The following is a 19136-nucleotide window of genomic DNA, read 5'->3' on the forward strand; positions in this document are numbered from 1 at the left end:
TGTGGTTCTGTCAGTGTGATCATGTGATGTATCTGACCCCAGGAATGTGTCAATAAAGTTTCCCCTTCCTGGGACAATGAATTCACGGTGTTCTTATTTCAATTTCCAGGAGTGTATATAATTGGGTCAGAGTGTGAATTATTCGCACAGGTCAACAGTTAATTTTTAACTAACTCGCCGATGAGGTTGGGATTTGAAATTTCAGTCATAGCTCAGGACTAGATTACAATGCAATATTAAATCGGTTGCGTGTCTGGTGTGTGGCGGAGGGTACTTTTACCACTGCCATTTCCCCATTTTCCTGTTTCAACCGCGAAGGTTTGCATTACGAACGTCTGCTGATAAGCCCCCGTGTGAGTCAGAACCTCTCTCTAACTTTTACTTCCACGGTATTTTCGCGTTACATACGTAGGAGGTGGCAACATATTGGTTGAGGGAAGTGAAGAGAAACTGAAATAAACATGAAATTTACCACGTGTCTCTGTTGTAATACAGTAAAACTGTTAAAAATTGACCGAAAAATTTCACCACACAAGAATAAAAAACAGAAAATAATTATTTAATAAAAATGAATTTTGAATATACAACGTTTATCAGACTAAATAGTATAAAATAGTTTCTCTTAGGCGCATACAGAATCCTAAGCCCATACAGACATTCCCGAATATTTGTCATTGTGAATTTTTAATAGTTATGAAAATACTTGTAAGGCTTAAAACGAAAGCGTTCGGGGCATGTGGTACATAACTGATTTGTGACGACTAGTTCACCTCCTTATTATTACATCACTTCCTAAATGACACATCAACAGTCCACGTTATTACACATGCCCTATGCTTCCCGTTTTAAATTTTGCAAGTACTTTCATACCTATTAAAAATTCACAACAACAAATTTTCAGGGGTGTTTGTATGAGGTTAGGAATCTTTACGGAGGAGTAATTACTGTATATTTTGTAATCCGATTTAAAAAAGTTGTGCAGGTATTTATAAATTAGTTTTACAAAAATAGCCTTTAATTGTGAAAAGGACAAATAATTTCAAATAATTTACAAAAATGGTTCAAATGGCTCTGAGCACTATGGGACTCAACTGCTGAGGTCATTAGTCCCCTAGAACTTAGAACTAGTTAAACCTAACTAACCTAAGGACATCACAAACATCCATGCCCGAGGCAGGATTCGAACCTGCGACCGTAGCGGTCTTGCGGTTCCAGACGGCAGCGCCTTTAACCGCACGGCCACTTCGGCCGGCTCAAATAATTTACAGAAATGTTTGATCTAGCACTGAACGCGGTGTATCTTCGAGGTTTTTTTTTTTCGCCTAACACTGGTAGTTCCCCTAGTTCCCTACGTTCCCGCTGGGTGGCATGCGCCATTGCGTTATTCCAACAGTCATCACGGAGCCGTATAGTAGTGCAGAGAGTGTGGAGTGTTGTTTACGGATTCATGAATCCAAATCCGCTGCTACAAGTCAGAGACAATTCAGCACTAAATGTCTCATGGCACCACCTCAGAGAAAAACTGTTATTAATCGGTACAATCGCAGTCCAGGTAAATCAATTACATGAATGCGTGCTGGCTGTTCTTTCGGACATGTCTGAAAGAACAGACACGTATTCTTGTAATTCTTACACATATGGCGCAATAGCCGATATTTTCATAAACCATTTAGAACAAAAAGTACTCAGCAGCTAGAAACCCAGCTTACAAACACACTGCGATATAAAAGATATGATTGGGAGCGTGTATTCGGCGTACCACCCGACGTGATGGTATGGGGTGCCATTGGTTACACGTCTCGGTCACCTCTTGTTCCCACTGCGGCACTTTGAACAGTGGACGTTACATATCAGATGTGTTACGACCCGTGGCTCTATCCTTCATTCGATCCTTGCGAAACACTAAATTACAATAGGATAATGCACGACCGCATGTTGCAGTTCCTGTACGGGCCTTTCTGGATACAAAAAACGTTCGACTGCTGCCCTGGCCAGCACATTCTCCAGATCTCTCACCAATTGAAACTGTCTGGTCAATGGTGGCCGAGTAACTGGCCCGCTACTCTTGATGAAGTGTGGTATCGTGTTGAAGCTGCATGGGCAGCTGTACCTGTATACGCCATCCAAGCTCTGTTTGACTGAATGTCCAGGCGTGTCAATGCCGTTATCACGGCCAGAGGTGGTTGTTCTGGGTACTGATTTCTCAGGATCTATGCACCCAAATTGGGTGAAAATGCAATCACATGTCAGTTGTAGTATAATATATTTGTCCAATGAATACCCGTTTGTGATCTGCAGTTCTTCTTGGTGTAGCAATTTTAATGGCCAGTACTGTATATAAAACAAAAACTGTTTCACGCAGGAAAGACCACTCAGTTCAAATATTTTGATGCACACTTGGCTTCCGTCTCCCCGTAAGGCAGCCCAGAGCAGATAAACAAGAGCTGCACATGCCATTAAGATGTAACTACATCTTAAAGGCACGTGTTATTCTCACTTACCTGCCAACGGCCTTGTCAAAGAGGGCGGAGGAGCGGATAGAGGTTCAGGGCACTCTCTTCTCCTAGGGGTGGGAAATTGCCCCTAAAGGCGGAAGAATCAACAATGATCAACGACATGAGGATGCAGAAGGCAATGGAAACCACTGCATTAAAGACACTTAACGTGTATCCACAGGACATGTGGCCTGTATTTGAAGAAGTGCCATGATGATCTCTCTATTGGCAAAAGATTCCGGAATAGTCCCCCATTCGGATCTCTGGGAGGGGACTGCCAAGGGGGAGGTCACCATGAGAAAAAGACTGAATAATCAACGAAAGGATAACGTTCTACGAGTCGGGGCGTGGAATGTCAGAAGCTTGAACGTGGTAGGGAAACTAGAAAATCTGAAAAGGGAAGTGCAAAGGCTCAATCTAGATATAATGGGGGTCAGTGAAGTGAAGTGGAAGGAAGACAAGGATTTCTGGTCAGATGAGTATCGGATAATATCAACAGCAGCAGAAAATGGTGTAACAGGTGTAGGATTCGTTATGAATAGGAAGGTAGGGCAGAGGGTGTGTTACTGTGAACAGTTCAGTGACCGGGTTGTTCTAATAAGAATCGACAGCAGACCAACACCGACAACGATAGTTTAGGTATACATGCCGACGTCGCAAGCTGAAGATGAACAGATAGAGAAAGTGTATGAGGATATTGAAAGGGTAATGCTGAAGATAAGGTGGGTAGATCACGTAACTAATGAGGAGGTACTGAATAGGATTGGGGAGAAGTTTGTGGCACAACTTGACTAGAAGAAGGGATCGGTTTGTAGGACATGTTTTGAGGCATCAAGGGATCACAAATTTAGCATTGGAGGGCAGCGTGGAAGGTAAAAATCGTAGAGGGAGACCAAGAGATGAATACACCAAGCAGATTCAGAAGGATGTAGGTTGCAGTAGGTACTGGGAGAAGAAGCAGGATAGAGTAGCATGGAGAGCTGCATCAAACCAGTCTCAGGACTGAAGACCACAACAACAACAACAATGCAGTATGTAAAGGGGGACGAAAATCTAATAGTCATGGGCGACTGGAATGCAGTTGTAGGGGAAGGAGTAGAAGAAAAGGTTACAGGAGAATATGGGTTTGGGACAAGGAATGAAAGAGGAGAAAGACTAATTGAGTTCTGTAACAAGTTTCAGCTAGAAATAGCGAATACCCTGTTCAAGAATCACAAGAGGAGAAGGTATACTTGGAAAAGGCCGGGAGATACGGGAAGATTTCAATTAGATTACATCATGGTCAGACAGAGATTCCGAAATCAGATACTGGATTGTAAGGCGCAGCCAGGAGCAGATATAGACTCAGATCACAATATAGTAGTGATGAAGAGTAGGCTAAAGTTCAAGACATTAGTCAGGAAGAATCAATACGCAAAGAAGTGGGATACGGAAGTACTAAGGAATGACGAAATACGTTTGAAGTTCTCTAACGCTATAGATACAGCAATAAGGAATAGCGCAGTAGGCAGTACAGTTGAAGAGGAATGGACATCTCTAAAAAGGGCCATCACAGAAGTTGGGAAGGAAAACATAGGTACAAAGAAGGTAGCTGCGAAGAAACCATGGGTAACAGAAGAAATACTTCAGTTGATTGATGAAAGGAGAAAGTACAAACATGTTCCGGGAAAATCAGGAATACAGAAATACAAGTCGCTGAGGAATGAAATAAATAGGAAGTGTAGGGAATCTAAGACGAAATGGCTGCAGGAAAAATGTGAAGACATCGAAAAAGATATGGTTGTCGGAAGGACAGACTCAGCATACAGGAAAGTCAAAACAACCTTTGGTGACATTAAAAGCAACGGAGGTAACATTAAGAGTGCAACGGGAATTCCACTGTTAAATGCAGAGGAGAGAGCAGATAGGTGGAAAGAATACATTGAAAGCCTCTATGAGGGTGAAGATTTGTCTGATGTGATAGAAGAAGAAACAGGAGTCGATTTGGAAGAGATAGGGGATCCAGTATTAGAATCGGAATTTAAAAGGGCTTTGGAGGACTTACGGTCAAATAAGGCAGAAGGGATAGATAACATTCCATCAGAGTTTCTAAAATCATTGGGGGAAGTGGCAACAAAACGACTATTCACGTTGGTGTGTAGAATATATGAGTCTGGCGACATACCATCTGACTTTCGGAAAAGCATCATCCACACAATTCCGAAGACGGCAAGAGCTGACAAGCGCGAGAATTATCGCACAATCAGCTTAACAGCTCATGCATCGAAGCTGCTTACAAGAATAATATACAGAAGAATGGAAAAGAAAATTGAGAATGCGCTAGGTGACGATCAGTTTGGATTTAGGAAAAGTAAAGGGACGAGAGAGGCAATTCCGACGTTACGGCTAATAATGGAAGCAAGGCTAAAGAAAAATCAAGACACTTTCATAGGATTTGTCGACCTGGAAAAAGCGTTCGACAATATAAAATGGTGCAAGCTGTTCGAGATTCTGAAAAAAGTAGGGGTAAGCTATAGGGAGAGACGGGTCATATACAATATGTACAACAACCAAGAGGGAATAATAAGAGTGGACGATCAAGAACGAAGTGCTCGTATTAAAAAGGGTGTAAGACAAGGCTGTAGCCTTTCGCACCTACTCTTCAGTCTGTACATCGAGGAAGCAATGATGGAAATAAAAGAAAGGTTCAGGAGTGGAATTAAAATACAAGGTGAAAGGATATCAATGATACGATTCGCTGATGACATTGCTATCCTGAGTGAAAGTGAAGAAGAATTAAATGATCTGCTGAACGGAATGTACAGTCTAATGAGTACACACTATGGGTTGAGAGTAAATCGGAGAAAGACGAAGGTAATGAGAAGTAGTAGAAATGAGAACAGCGAGAAACTTAACATCAGGATTGATGGTCACGAAGTCAATGAAGTTAAGGAATTCTGCTACCTAGGCAGTAAAATAACCAATGACGGACGGAGCAAGGAGGACATCAAAAGCAGACTCGCTATGACAAAAAAGGCATTTCTGGTCAAGAGAAGTCTACTAATATCAAATACCGGCATTAATTTGAGGAAGAAATTTCTGAGGATGTACGTCTGGAGTACAGCATTGTATGGTAGTGAAACATGGACTGTGGGAAAACCGGAACAGAAGAGAATCGAAGCATTTGAGATGTGGTGCTATAGACGAATGTTGAAAATTAGGTGGGCTGACAAGGTAAAGAATGAGGAGGCTCTACGCAGAATCGGAGAGGAAAGGAATATGTGGAAAACACTGATAAGGAGAAGGGACAGGATGATAGGACATCTGCTAAGACACGAGGGAATGACTTCCATGGTACTAGAGTGAGCTGTAGAGGGCAAAAACTGTAGAGGAAGACAGATATTGGAATACGTCAAGCAAATAATTGACGACGTAGGTTGCAAGTGCTACTCTGAGATGAAGAGGTTAGCACAGGAAAGGAATTTGTGGCGGGCCGCATGAAATCAGTCAGTATACTGATGATCAAAAAAAAAAAAAAAAAAAGAAACTGCACAGTCAGCACGTAAGATCAAGTAGTACGCAGTGCCACTGCGCTGCCATTTTCGCAGTTCTCCCCTACTCCTCCTCCTCGCTCGCAGACTGCGGCGGTGGGCCGAGTGGGCGGCGAGGCTGAGCACTTTGGCCCTCGAGCTTGGGTACGGCCTGTGAGACGAAACCTTGGCCGCCGCTGCTCTCTTAGAGCCTCGTACCTCGCAGTGCACCCACCGCCGGCAGTCCCACTTACCGGGTACTTGTCAGGGGGCAGCCCGCTGTTGGCGGCGAACATCCTGCGCAGGACGTCGAGCGCCTCGTCGTGCCTGCCCACGGCCAGCAGGAACTTGGGGCTCTCGGGCAGCAGGAAGTACAGCCCCAGGAAGGTGGCGGCGCTGGGCACGGCGCCCAGGATCAGGAAGACCCGCCACGAGCGCAGCACGATGCCCCCCAGCGGTACCTCCCACGGCTGCGGAATCACCAGCCAGGCGAGGCCTGCAACAGGGCGCACAGTGGCGGGCTGTGGCCAGATCTCGCTAATAGGGGCTGAGACTTTTCTGGTGCAGAGGAATTTCCCACAGCTGCAGAAAGATTCTCCATCAAAGGCTGCTGAGTGACCAACCAGGCGAGAGATGGTAGGCAGTGGTGGGCTGTGGCCGGGACTCACTCTAATGGAAGACTCAGTCCCAGTGCCCAGGAAGAACTGGTAGGGGCTTAGACTGATCTGGTGCAGAGGAACTTCCCACAGCTGCAGAAATATCTTCCACCCATGGTGAACCCCACACCATGGCATTTTCCATTGTTTTCTTCATATGTGGACCCACAACCTCAGAATGATAAAACCATTTTAAATATCTTCATTGATCCATTATGGATCGTCGGACGACGGCTGGCATGAACTTCTTGATGCAATAATTTACCGAAAGCCGTATGATTTGTAGAAGTTTATTTCATTTTATGAACTTTTATGTGCTACCAGTTTCGGCATTACATTGATGCCATCTTTAGGCCCCACTCGTCATAGTCGTAAAATCGCTATACACGGAAGGAGCCATATAACTGGATCCGTGAATCAATCGTCCTGCAAAAGCTCTTGGTGGCCAGACTCCTAATTAGAAGCCGCTTGTGAGCAACGGCGTCGAAAGCCTACTGGAAATCCAGAAATGTGGGATCAATTTGAGATCCCCTGCATAACTAGGATGTGCCTTTGTTTCGTCTGCGGAACGATTAGAATGTAAAAGAAACACTCACTGAAACACTCGCACACTTTAGCAACGATGATTACAAGAGGCTGAAGGATCTTAGGGGAGTCGCTGAGAGAACTTACCAGGCTGCGCTATGATGGCGAAAGCGATGAAGATGCAGGCGTAGACCATGCTCTGTGTGCGCGTCTTGTAGGCGTGGAACTCGCCCAGGTAGGCGTACGTCACGGCCGAGGGCCCGCAGATCCTGAGGATGAAACACGGCTGCCTCAGTGAAACGTTTGTAGCGGGCACTTTGCGTTCTGTCATGAACGACGCAAGTGCTATGATAATTATTCGTATTTCAGTTACTTTATACAGTCGTCTTCTGACAGGTTTCGATTTTTATTAAATATGTTTGTAGAAATAATTCTCAGATAGTCCACGTATTCATTCGAGCTATTTGTTTTCTTCATTAATTCTGCAACACTTGTTTATTGACCGTTGGTCATCACCACAAACTGTTTTATTTCCCGACTTATTCATCTGCACTCTCACAGCTAACTGAGCGAAAGATCAGTAATAAGTGATACAGATATATATACACAACACCTACAAGCTGTTCCAGGAAAAACAGTCAATATTCAGGGATATGACAGGAACGATCATTTGAAGCAGAAAAGGCTCTTAAATGCGTACCATAAGAGCTTGGAGCACTTGTCCATCTTCGCTTTTGTGAAACATATCTCTTCTGCTTGTAAAGGTCGGAAATACCGCTACAGTTGTAACTTTCTTTCTTTTATTTTTCAGTACTTAGACAACGACTGGGTTCGGGCAATTACATGTCCATCATTAGGTGTGATAAACAAGAGACCGAAGATAACAATATTTTAGAGACACAGTAGTACACATGAGAAATAAAAAAAACAATTTCAGAAAACAGCTACGGGCGGTAAAACAAAAGTCGATGCCAGAGTGGTGTTGTTGTGGTCTTCAGTCCTGAGACTGGTTTGATTCAGCTCTCCATGCTACTCTATCCTGTGCAAGCTTCTTCATCTCCCAGTACCTACTGCAACCTACATCCCTGTGAATCTGCTTGGTGTATTCATCTCTTGGTCTCCCTCTATGATTTTTACCCTCCATGTTGCCCGCCAATACTAAACTCGTGATCCCTTGTTGCCTCAGAATATGCCCTACCAACCGATCCCTTCTTCTGGTCAAGTTGTGCCACAAACACCTCTTCTCCCCAATCCTATTCAATACATCCTCATTAGTTATGTGATCTACCCATCTAATCTTCAGCATTCTTCTGTATCACCACATTTCTAAAGCTTCTATTCTCTTCTTGTCCAAACTATTTGTCGTTCATGTTTCACTTCCATAGATGGCTACACTCCATACAAATACTTTCAGAAATGACTTCCTGACACTTAAATCTATACTCGATGTTAACAAATTTCTCTTCTTCACAAACGCTTTCCTTGCCATTGCCAGTCTACATTTTATATCCTCTTTACTTCGACCATCATCAGTTATTTTGCTCCCCAAATAGCAAAACTCCTTTACTACTTTAAGAGTCTCATTTCCTAATCTAATTCCCTCAGCATCACCCGACTTAATTCGACTACATTCCATTATCCTCGTTTTGCTTTTGTTGATGTCCATCTTATACCCTGCTTTCAAGACACTGTCCACTCCGTTCAACTGCTCTTCCAAGTCCTTTGCTGTCTCTGACAGAATTACAATGTCATCGGTAAACCTCAAAATTTTTATTTCTTCTCCATGGATTTTAATACCTACTCCGAACTTTTGTTTCCTTTACTGCTTGCTTAATATATATATTGAATAGCATCTGGGAGAGGCTACAACCCTGTCTCACTCCCTTCCCAACCACTGCTTCCCTTTCATGTCCCTCGACTTTTATAACTGCCATCTGGTTTCTGTACAAATTGTAAATAGCGTTTCGCTCCCTGTATTTTACCCCCGCCAGCTTCAGAATTAGAGTATTCCAGTCAACATCGTCAAAAGCTCTCTCTAAGTCTACAAATGCTAGAGTGATATCAATCAATAAAACTAACAACTGCCTGGCTTAAGAAGTATATAATGAACACTAGGACGCTTCCACTTTGTGCTGCGACCCCGAGCGCCGCGATGGAGGGTGTGGGGCGCTGTCTGCCACCAGCGAGCGCACAGCACGGAGCAGCGTACACCACGGACACACGTCACTGGACTGGCAATGCTGTATAGTGTATACAGTATCGCTGGTGTCACTGAAGCCAGCCGTTTAGAATAGCAATATGGCGGCGAGCGCAAAGGACGTGTAAACAGCTGCTTATTTACTGATCGAACATTCGTTTATGCGAACAAATTGATGTAACTACGGTACCTTTAGAGCTTTGACATAACGATCAATACATCGTGTTTGGCTGTAATTTTTCCTACCGAAGGCAGAAGATACGAGGAAAAGGAACGTATCTCATTGCAAGCATCACTAGAAACGTCTTACGTATTTTTGCTTTTGTACGGTACATAAGGCTAAATAATTGCATTACAATTTGTCTCATCCGAAATACCGGCAGTATTTTAATTGTTTGTGTATGTTTTAGTGGGTTTAATGATGTAGTATTAACAGAAGCAGTTAATGGCGCTATTTTAACCAATTTTGATCACCTTCGGCTTTTCTTCGAACAGTATACCCGTTATGAAAGTGGACATATAACTAGAACGTGCTATTTGTCGTTGATAACAAGTGTCTTCATTCATTTGAGTCTTCTTACGAAAACTACAGCCTGCTTTTAACTTGTATACAGGGTGGTCCATTGATAGTGACCGGGCCAAATATCTGACGAAATAAGCATCAAATGAAAAAACTACATAGAACGAAACTCGTCTAGCCTGAAGGGGCAAACCAGATGGCGTTATGGTTGGCCCGTTAGACGATGCTGCTATAGGTCAAACAGATATCAACTGCGTTTTTTTAAATAGGAACCCCCACTTTTCATTACATATTCGTGTAGTACGTAAAGAAATATGAATGTTTTAGTTGGACCACTTTTTTCGCTTTGTGATAGATGGCGCTGTAATAATCACAAACGTATAAGTACGTGGTATCATGTAACATTCCACCAGTGCGCACGGTATTTGCTCCGTGATACGTTACCCGTGTTAAAATAGACCGTTTACCAATTGCGGAAAAGGTCGATATCGTGTTGATGTATGGCTATTGTGATCAAAATGCCCAACCGGCGTGTGCTATGTATGCTGCTTGGTATCCTGGACGACATCATCCAAGTGTCCGGACCGTTCGCCGGATAGTTACGTTGTTTAAGGAAACAGGAAGTGTTCAGTGAAACGTCGACCACGACCTGCAACAAATGATGATGCCCAAGTAGGTGTTTTAGCTGCTGTCGCGGCTAATCCGCACATCAGTAGCAGACAAATTGCGCGAGAATCGGGAATCTCAAAAACGTCTGTGTTGAGAATGCTACATCAACATCGATTGCACCCGTACCATATTTCTATGCACCAGGAATTGCATAGCGACGACTTTGAACGTCGCGTACAGTTCTGCCACTGGGCACAAGAGAAATTACGGGACGATGACAGATTTTTTGCACGCGTTCTATTTAGCGATGATGCGTCATTCACCAACAGCGGTAACGTAAGCCGCACTATTGGGCAACGGAAAATCCACGATGGCTGCGACAAGTGGAACATCAGCGACGTTGGCTGGTTGACGTATGGTGCCGCATTATGGGAGGAAAGATAATTGGCCCCCATTTTATAGATGGCAATCTAAATGTTGGAATGTGTGCTGATTTCCTACGTAATGTTCTACCGATGTTACTACAAGATGTTTCACTACATGACAGAATGGCGATGTACTTCCAACAAGACGGATGTCCGGCACATAGCTCGCGTGCGGTCGAAGCGGTATTGAATAGCATATTTCATGACAGGTGGATTGGTCGTCGAAGGACCATACCATGGCCCGCACGTACACCGGATCTGACGTCCCCGGATTTCTTTCTGTGGGGAAAGTTGAAGGATATTTGCTATCGTGATCGACAGACAAAGCCTGACAACATTCGTCAGCGCATTGTCAATGAATGTGCGAACATAACGGAAGGCGAACTACTCGCTGTTTAGAGGAATGTCGTTACACGTATTGCCAAATGCACTGAGGTTGACGGACATCATTTTGAGTATTTATTGCATTAATGTGATATTTACAGGTAATCACGCTGTAACAGCATGCATTCTCAGAAATGATAAGTTCACAACGGTACATTGGAACAACCGAAATAAAATGTTCAAACATACCTACGTTCTGTATTTTAATTTAAAAAACTACCTGTTACCAACTGTTCGTCTAAAATTGTGAGCCATATGTTTGTGGCTATTAGAGCGTCATCTGTCACAAAGCGAAAAAAGTGGTCCAACTAAAACATTCATATTTCTTTGCGTACTACACGAATATGTAAAAAAATGGGGGTTCCTATTTTTAAAAAAACGGAGTTGATATCCGTTTGGCCTATGGCAGCTCCATCTAGCGGGCCAACCATAGCGCCATCTGGTTTCCCCCTTCAAGCTAGACAAGTTTCGTTCTTTGTAGTTTTTTCGTTTGACCCTTATTTCGTGAGATATTTGGCCCGGTCACCATCAGTGGACCATCCTGTATACAGGGTGGAGAAAAATTGCGTATCGAAATTTTAACCCGGGATAGCTGATGCCAGTAGGAACCAAAATTACCAATGTTGTGTTGGTTCACAACGCACCATTTTTAAACTAAAGAAGCTTGGCGCCACGAGCTCCGATTGGCCGTGTGGTTGCCCTTTTGCCGTTCGTCGGCGGTTGACGGGCAGCGCTATGGTTATCGATTCACACACACAAACGTCCCTCGCCCCGTCACTGCCCCAACGTGATACGCACACGTGTCGAATAGGTCTTGCTGCTTGACTCCACCTCACGTCAGAGGCATTCACACGTAAGCTTCGCTTCGCACCACACACACGTCACTTGCGATTTAGTCACACAGTAAGCATGGCGGCACAGTATTCGTCTGAAGAAAGAATTTGAAAGAGTTCGGCAAAACACCGTTCGACGTTACCAAGCTTGCGTCGCGTCAGAGGGTCGCCAGTTCGAGCACCTGGCTTAAGTAAATAATATCCTAGCTACAAAAAAAGGCCCTTCCCTGGGCCAACACACTTTATGAAAGACTTTCTGTACGCGAACTGACAGCTGATGACGGGTTTACTCCCGGCACGTTTTATCATGAAACTTCAGTGGATGTGTCGGGACCCCGCCGGATTCACCCCCAGGCCCCCACAGCAGGAGGCTGGCGCGCTACCGCCGAGCGGGCGGGTCGCCTTGGATACACCGGCATCTCCGGCATGCAAAGCATTCGCGGTCATGCGTTGTCCAGAGTATTCGGCAACAGAGCAGTCCCGTAGCCAATCGGAGCGCGTGGTGCCAAGTGTCCGTAGCTTAAAATTGGTGCGTAGTCGACCTACACAAGATTAGTACACTACTGGCCATTAAAATTGCTACACAAACAAGAAATGGAGATGATAAACGGGTATTCATTGGATAAATATATTATACTAGAAATGACATGTGATTGCATTTTCACGCAATTTGTGTGCATAGATCCTGAGAAATGAGTACCCGGAACAACCACCTCTGGCCGTAATAACGGCCCTGATACGCCTAGGCATCGAGTCAAACAGAGCTTGGATTGCGTGTACAGGTACAGCTGCCCATGCAGCTTCAACACGATACCACAGTTCATCAAGAGTAGTGACTGGCGTATTGTGACGATCCAGTTGCTCGGCCACCATTGACCAGATGTTTTCATTTGGTGAGACATCTGGAGAATGTGCTGGCCATGGCAGCAGTCGTTTTCTGTATCCAGAAAGGCCCCTACAGGAATTGCAACATGCGGTCGTGCATTATCCTGCTGAAATGTAGGGTTTGGCAGGGATCGAATGAAGGGTAGAGCCACGGATCGTAACACATCTGAAATGTAACGTCCACTGTTCAAAGTGCCGTCAATGCGAACAAGCGGTGACCGAGACCTGTAACCAATGGCACGACGTACCATCAAGCCGGGTAATATGCCAGTATGGCGATGACGAATACACGCTTCCAATGTGCGTTCACCGCGATGTCGCCAAACACGGATGCGACCATCATGATGCTGTAAACAGAACCTGGATTCATCCGAAAAAATGACGTTTTGCCATTCGTGCACCCAGGTTCGTAGTTGAGTACAGCATCCCAGGCGCTCCTGTCTGTGATGCAGCGTCAAGGGTCACCGCAGCCGTAGTCTCCGAGCTGATAGTCCATGCTGCTGCAAACGTCGTCGAACTGTTCGTGCAGATTGTTGTTGTCTTGCAAACGTCCCCATCTGTTGACTCAGGGATCAAGACGTGGCTGCACGATCCTTTACAGCCATGCGGATAAGATGGGTGTCATCTCGACTGCTAGTGGTACGAGGCCGTTTGGATCCAGCACGGCGTTCCGTATTACCCTCCTGAACCACCGATTCCATATTATGCTAACAGTCACTGGATCTCTACCACCGCGAGCAGCAATGTCGCGATACGATAAACCGCAATCGCGATGGGCTACAATCCGACCTTTATCAAAGTCGGAAATGTGATGGTACGCATTTCTCCTCCTTACACGAGGCATCACAACAACGTTTCACCAGGCAACACCGGTCAACTGCTGTTTGTGTGTGAGAAATCGGGTGGAAACTTTCCTCATGTCAGCACGTTGTAGGTGTCGCCACAGGCGCCGATCTTGTGTGAATGCTCTGAAAACCTAATCATTTGCATATCACAGCATCTTCTTCCTGTCGGTTAAATTTCGCGTCTGTAGCACGACATCATCGTGGTGTAGCAATTTTAATGGCCAGTAGTGTAATTTTGGTTCCTACTGGCATCATCTATCCAGGGTTAAAATTTCGTGACACAGTTTTTCTCCACCCTCTATATGTAACATGATGTTCTTCTCATAACACGATTCTGCATTGTATGTGTTAAAAAGTAGTAGGCAAATATTTGCTCAACTGCAGAAATTCTTTAGACTACCTCGTAAAACTTACGACGTCACTTCGTTGCAGAAAATCGTATTAGTACCACACACAAAATTCCTGACGCCGCCATCTTGCCTCCCCAAACGTTAGGCGTCAGAAAAAGCTACGTCTTAGCCAGTCAAGTAATGTATGTCTGTGGCTTACACGAAGGAGGACACAAACTGGTAAGTCAGACTAGCAAAAGTAACGCTATTTGTTGAGGGGAAGAACAACGCTGGACCAACTCGCGCGGCCGTTAAGGACTTGAATTAGTGATTTACATGCGGAAGGAAAAAAAAACGTTGCATCAAAGTTGAGTGAAAGGCGTTAACAATACATTATCAGTGATTAAGGAACGTGTTGAACATGAGCTGTACAGAACTGCAGTAAAACTCCCAACTTCCGTAAGTAGAACATGTTATTTGTCGTTGATAAAAATAGTCTTCATTCATTTGAGTGTTCTTAAGAAAACTACAGCCTGCTTCAGACGTGACGTTTTAATTTCACAGAATGGGCGTATGATTAGTGAAAGCGAACAGTTCAAATTTTTAAGTGTTGAGGTGGATAGTAAACTGTCGTGGAAAGCCCAGGTTCAGAGTCTTGTTCAAAGACGTAATGTTGCCATTTTTACTATTCGAACGGTATCTGAAGTGAGTGATCGGTCGACACGAAAATTAGTCTACTTTGCGTATTTTCATTCGCATATGTCGTATGTTACTATGTTTCGGGGTAACTCTTACCATTCTAAAAGGATATTTTTGGATCAGAAATAGGCGGTTCGGGCAATAAGTGGTGTAAGTTCACGAACATGTTGTCGACCCCTGTTCACGAGTGTGGGTATTTTGACATTGGCCTCTCAATATATGTTGTTGTTGTTGTGGTCTTCAGTCCTGAGACTGGTTTGATGCAGCTCTCCATGCTACTCTATCCTGTGCAAGCTTCTTCATCTCCCAGTACCTACTGCAACCTACATCCTTCTGAATCTGCTTAGTGTATTGATCTCTTGGTCTCCCTCTACGATTTTTACCCTCCACGCTGCCCTCCAATGCTAAATTTGTGATCCCTTGATGCCTCAAAACATGTCCTACCAACCGATCCCTTCTTCTAGTCAAGTTATGCCACAAACTTCTCTTCTCCCCAATCCTATTCAATACCTCCTCATTAGTTACGTGATCTACCCACCTTATCTTGAGCATTCTTCTGTAACACCACATTTCGAAAGCTTCTATTCTCTTCTTGTCCAAACTGGTTATCGTCCATGTTTCACTTCCATACATGGCTACACTCCATACAAATACTTTCAGAAACGACTTCCTGACACTTAAATCTATACTCGATGTTAACAAATTTCTCTTCTTCAGAAACGATTTCCTTGCCATTGCCAGTCTACATTTTATATCCTCTCTACTTCGACCATCATCAGTTATTTTACTCCCTAAATAGCAAAACTCCTTTACTACTTTAAGTGTCTCATTTCCTAATCTAATCCCCTCAGCATCACCCGATTTAATTTGGCTACATTCCATTATCCTCGTTTTGCTTTTGTTGATGTTCATCTTATATCCTCCTTTCAAGACACTGTCCATTCCGTTCAACTGCTCTTCCAAGTCCTTTGCTGTCTCTGACAGAATTACAATGTCATCGGCGAACCTCAAAGTTTTTACTTCTTCTCCATGAATTTTAATACCTACTCCGAATTTTTCTTTTGTTTCCTTTACTGCTTGCTCAATATACAGATTGAATAACATCGGGGAGAGGCTACAACCCTGTCTCACTCCTTTCCCAACCACTGCTTCCCTTTCATGCCCCTCGACTCTTATAACTGCCATCTGGTTTCTGTACAAATTGTAAAGAGCCTTTCGCTCCCTGTATTTTACCCCTGCTACCTTCAGAATTTGAAAGAGAGTATTCCAGTTAACGTTGTCAAAAGCTTTCTCTAAGTCTACAAATGCTAGAAACGTAGGTTTGCCTTTTCTTAATCTTTCTTCTAAGATAAGTCGTAAGGTGAGTATTGCCTCACGTGTTCCAACATTTCTACGGAATCCAAACTGATCTTCTCCGAGGTCCGCTTCTACCAGTTTTTCCATTCGTCTGTAAAGAATTCGCGTTAGTATTTTGCAGCTGTGACTTATTAAACTGATAGTTCGGTAATTTTCACATCTGTCAACACCTGCTTTCTTTGGTATTGGAATTATTACATTCTTCTTGAAGTCTGTGGGTATGTCGCCAGTCTCATACATCTTGCTCACCAGATGGTAGAGTTTTGTCATGACTGGCTCTCCCAAGGCCATCAGTAGTTCTAATGGAATGTTGTCTACTCCCGGGGCCTTGTTTCGACTCAGGTCTTTCAGTGCTCTGTCAAACTCTTCACGCAGTATCTTATCTCCCATTTCATCTTCATCTACATCCTCTTCCACTTCCATAATACTGTCCTCAAGTACATCGCCCTTGTATAAACCCTCTATATACTCCTTCCACCTTTCTGACTTCCCTTCTTTGCTTAGAACTGGGTTGCCATCTGAGCTCTTGATATTCATACAAGTGGTTCTCTTCTCTCCAAAGGTCTCTTTAATTTTCCTGTAGGCAGTATCTATCTTACCCCTAGTGAGACAAGCCTCTACATCCTTACATTTGTCCTCTAGCCATCCCTGCTTAGCCATTTTGCACTTTCTGTCGATCTCATTTTTGAGACGTTTGTATTCCCTTTGGCATGCTTCATTTACTGCATTTTTATATTTTCTCCTTTCATCAATTAAATTCAATATTTCTTCTGTTACCCAAGGATTTCTATTCGCCCTCGTCTTTTTACCTACTTGATCCTCTGCTGCCTTCACTACTTCATCCCTCAGAGCTACCCATTCTTCTTCTACTGTATTTCTTTCCCCCATTCCTGTCAATTGCTCTCCCTGAAACTCTCTACAACCTCTGGTTCTTTCAGTTTATCCAGGTCCCATCTCCTTAAATTCCCACCTTTTTGCAGTTTCTTCAGTTTCAATCTGCAGTTCATGACCAATAGATTGTGGTCAGAATCCACATCTGCCCCTGGAAATGTCTTACAATTTAAAACCTGGTTCCTAAATCTCTGTCTTACCATTATATAATCTATCTGATACCTATTAGTATCTCCAGGATTCTTCCAGGTATACAACCTTCTTTTATGATTCTTGAACCAAGTGTTAGTTATGATTAAGTTATGCTCTGTGCAAAATTCTACAAGGCGGCTTCCTCTTTCATTTCTTCCCCCCAATCCATATTCACCTACTATGTTTCCTTCTCTCCCTTTTCCTACTGACGAATTCCAGTCACCCATGACTATTAAATTTTCGTCTCCCTTCACTACCTGAATAATTTCTTTTATCTCGTCATACATTTCATCAATTTCTTCATCATCTGCAGAGCTAGCTGGCATATAAACTTGTACTACTGTAGTAGGCATGGGCTTTGTGTCTATCTTGGCCACAATAATGCGTTCACTATGCTGTTTGTAGTAGCTAACCCGCACTCCTATTTTTTTATTCATTATTAAACCTACTCCTGCATTACCCCTATTTGATTTTGTATTTATAACCCTGTAATCACCTGACCAAAAGTCTTGTTCCTCCTGCCACCGAACTTCATTAATTCCCACTATATCTAACTTTAACCTCTCCATTTCCCTTTTTAAATTTTCTAACCTACCTGCCCGATTAAGGGATCTGACATTCCACGCTCCGATCCGTAGAATGCCAGTTTTCTTTCTCCTGATAACGACGTCCTCTTGAGTAGTCCCCGCCCGGAGATCCGAATGGGGGACTATTTTACCTCCGGAATATTTTACCCAAGAGGACGCCATCATCATTTAATCATACAGTAAAGCTGCATGTCCTCGGGAAAAATTACGGCTGTAGTTTCCCTTTGCTTTCAGCCGTTCGCAGTACCAGCACAGCAAGGCCGTTTTGGTTAATGTTACAAGGCCAGATCAGTCAATCATCCAGACTGTTGCCCCTGCAACTACTGAAAAGGCTGCTGCCCCTCTTCAGGAACCACATGTTTGTCTGGCCTCTCAACAGATACCCCTCCGTTGTGGTTGCACCTGCGGTACGGCCATCTGTATCGCTGAGGCACGCAAGCCTCCCCACCAACGGCAGGGTCCATGGTTCATGGGGGGTCTCAATATATATATATTCCTTACTATCATTTCTTGTTAACAATGTTAGCTTATTCCCAAGAATAAGCAGCTGTCACTCAATTAATACTCGTCAGAAGTCAAACCTGCATTTGATCAGACTTCCTTAACTCTTGTGCACAAAGATGTGCAGCATACTGCTGCATCTATTTTCAACAACCTACCGCTCGAATTCAAAAATCTTAGCAGTCAACCACGCACTTTCAAATTGAAACTGAAGAGTTTCTTCATGGGTCACTCCTTCTATTCTGTCGAGGATTTCCTTGAAAATTAAGCTATTTCTTGTTGTATTGTTGATTGCGTTTACTTAAACTTATAGCTTGACTTTTTTCGGGTTCATAAACATTTTTATTTTCATCTGTTATTACTTTTATGTTGTAATTTCATGTATTGACACATTCCATGACCTTGGAGATTTGCTCCTCAATTTAGCGCTACGGAACTGGACGTGTAAATAAAATATGTAACTTGATGGTCTTCTCATAACACGATTTTACACTATGTGTTAATCTCATCTAGCTTATCCATAAAGCGTAAAACACGATGAATTTTTTTTCTTTCTATTAAGAGCATGCAAATTTTTAGTACAGTGGAGACTTATATGATGAAGTTGAACAACGTGCCATAGTCATGAGTTAAAACAACATACACACGTGAAGCTCGTATTAAAAAACATCTTGCTATTAAACGAAATGGAGCCTTGG

At 43.5% G+C, this 19136-nt stretch overlaps 1 protein-coding gene across 1 annotated transcript in view; it reads right to left on the bottom strand.

Annotated features, from left to right (window-relative positions):
- LOC126215289 (synaptic vesicle glycoprotein 2A-like) overlaps nt 1–19136 on the bottom strand; it is a 147032-nt gene that overhangs the window by 56497 nt on the left and 71399 nt on the right. Inside the window, exons 5-6 of the mRNA XM_049941976.1 lie at nt 7333–7454; nt 6259–6500 (exon numbers count right to left, since the gene is read on the bottom strand). Coding sequence (XP_049797933.1) covers nt 6259–6500; nt 7333–7454 — 364 coding nt within the window. The remainder of the gene's footprint in view (nt 1–6258; nt 6501–7332; nt 7455–19136) is intronic.

This window comes from Schistocerca nitens, chromosome 12 (assembly GCF_023898315.1).
Source record: "Schistocerca nitens isolate TAMUIC-IGC-003100 chromosome 12, iqSchNite1.1, whole genome shotgun sequence".
Classification (NCBI taxonomy): domain Eukaryota; kingdom Metazoa; phylum Arthropoda; class Insecta; order Orthoptera; family Acrididae; genus Schistocerca; species Schistocerca nitens.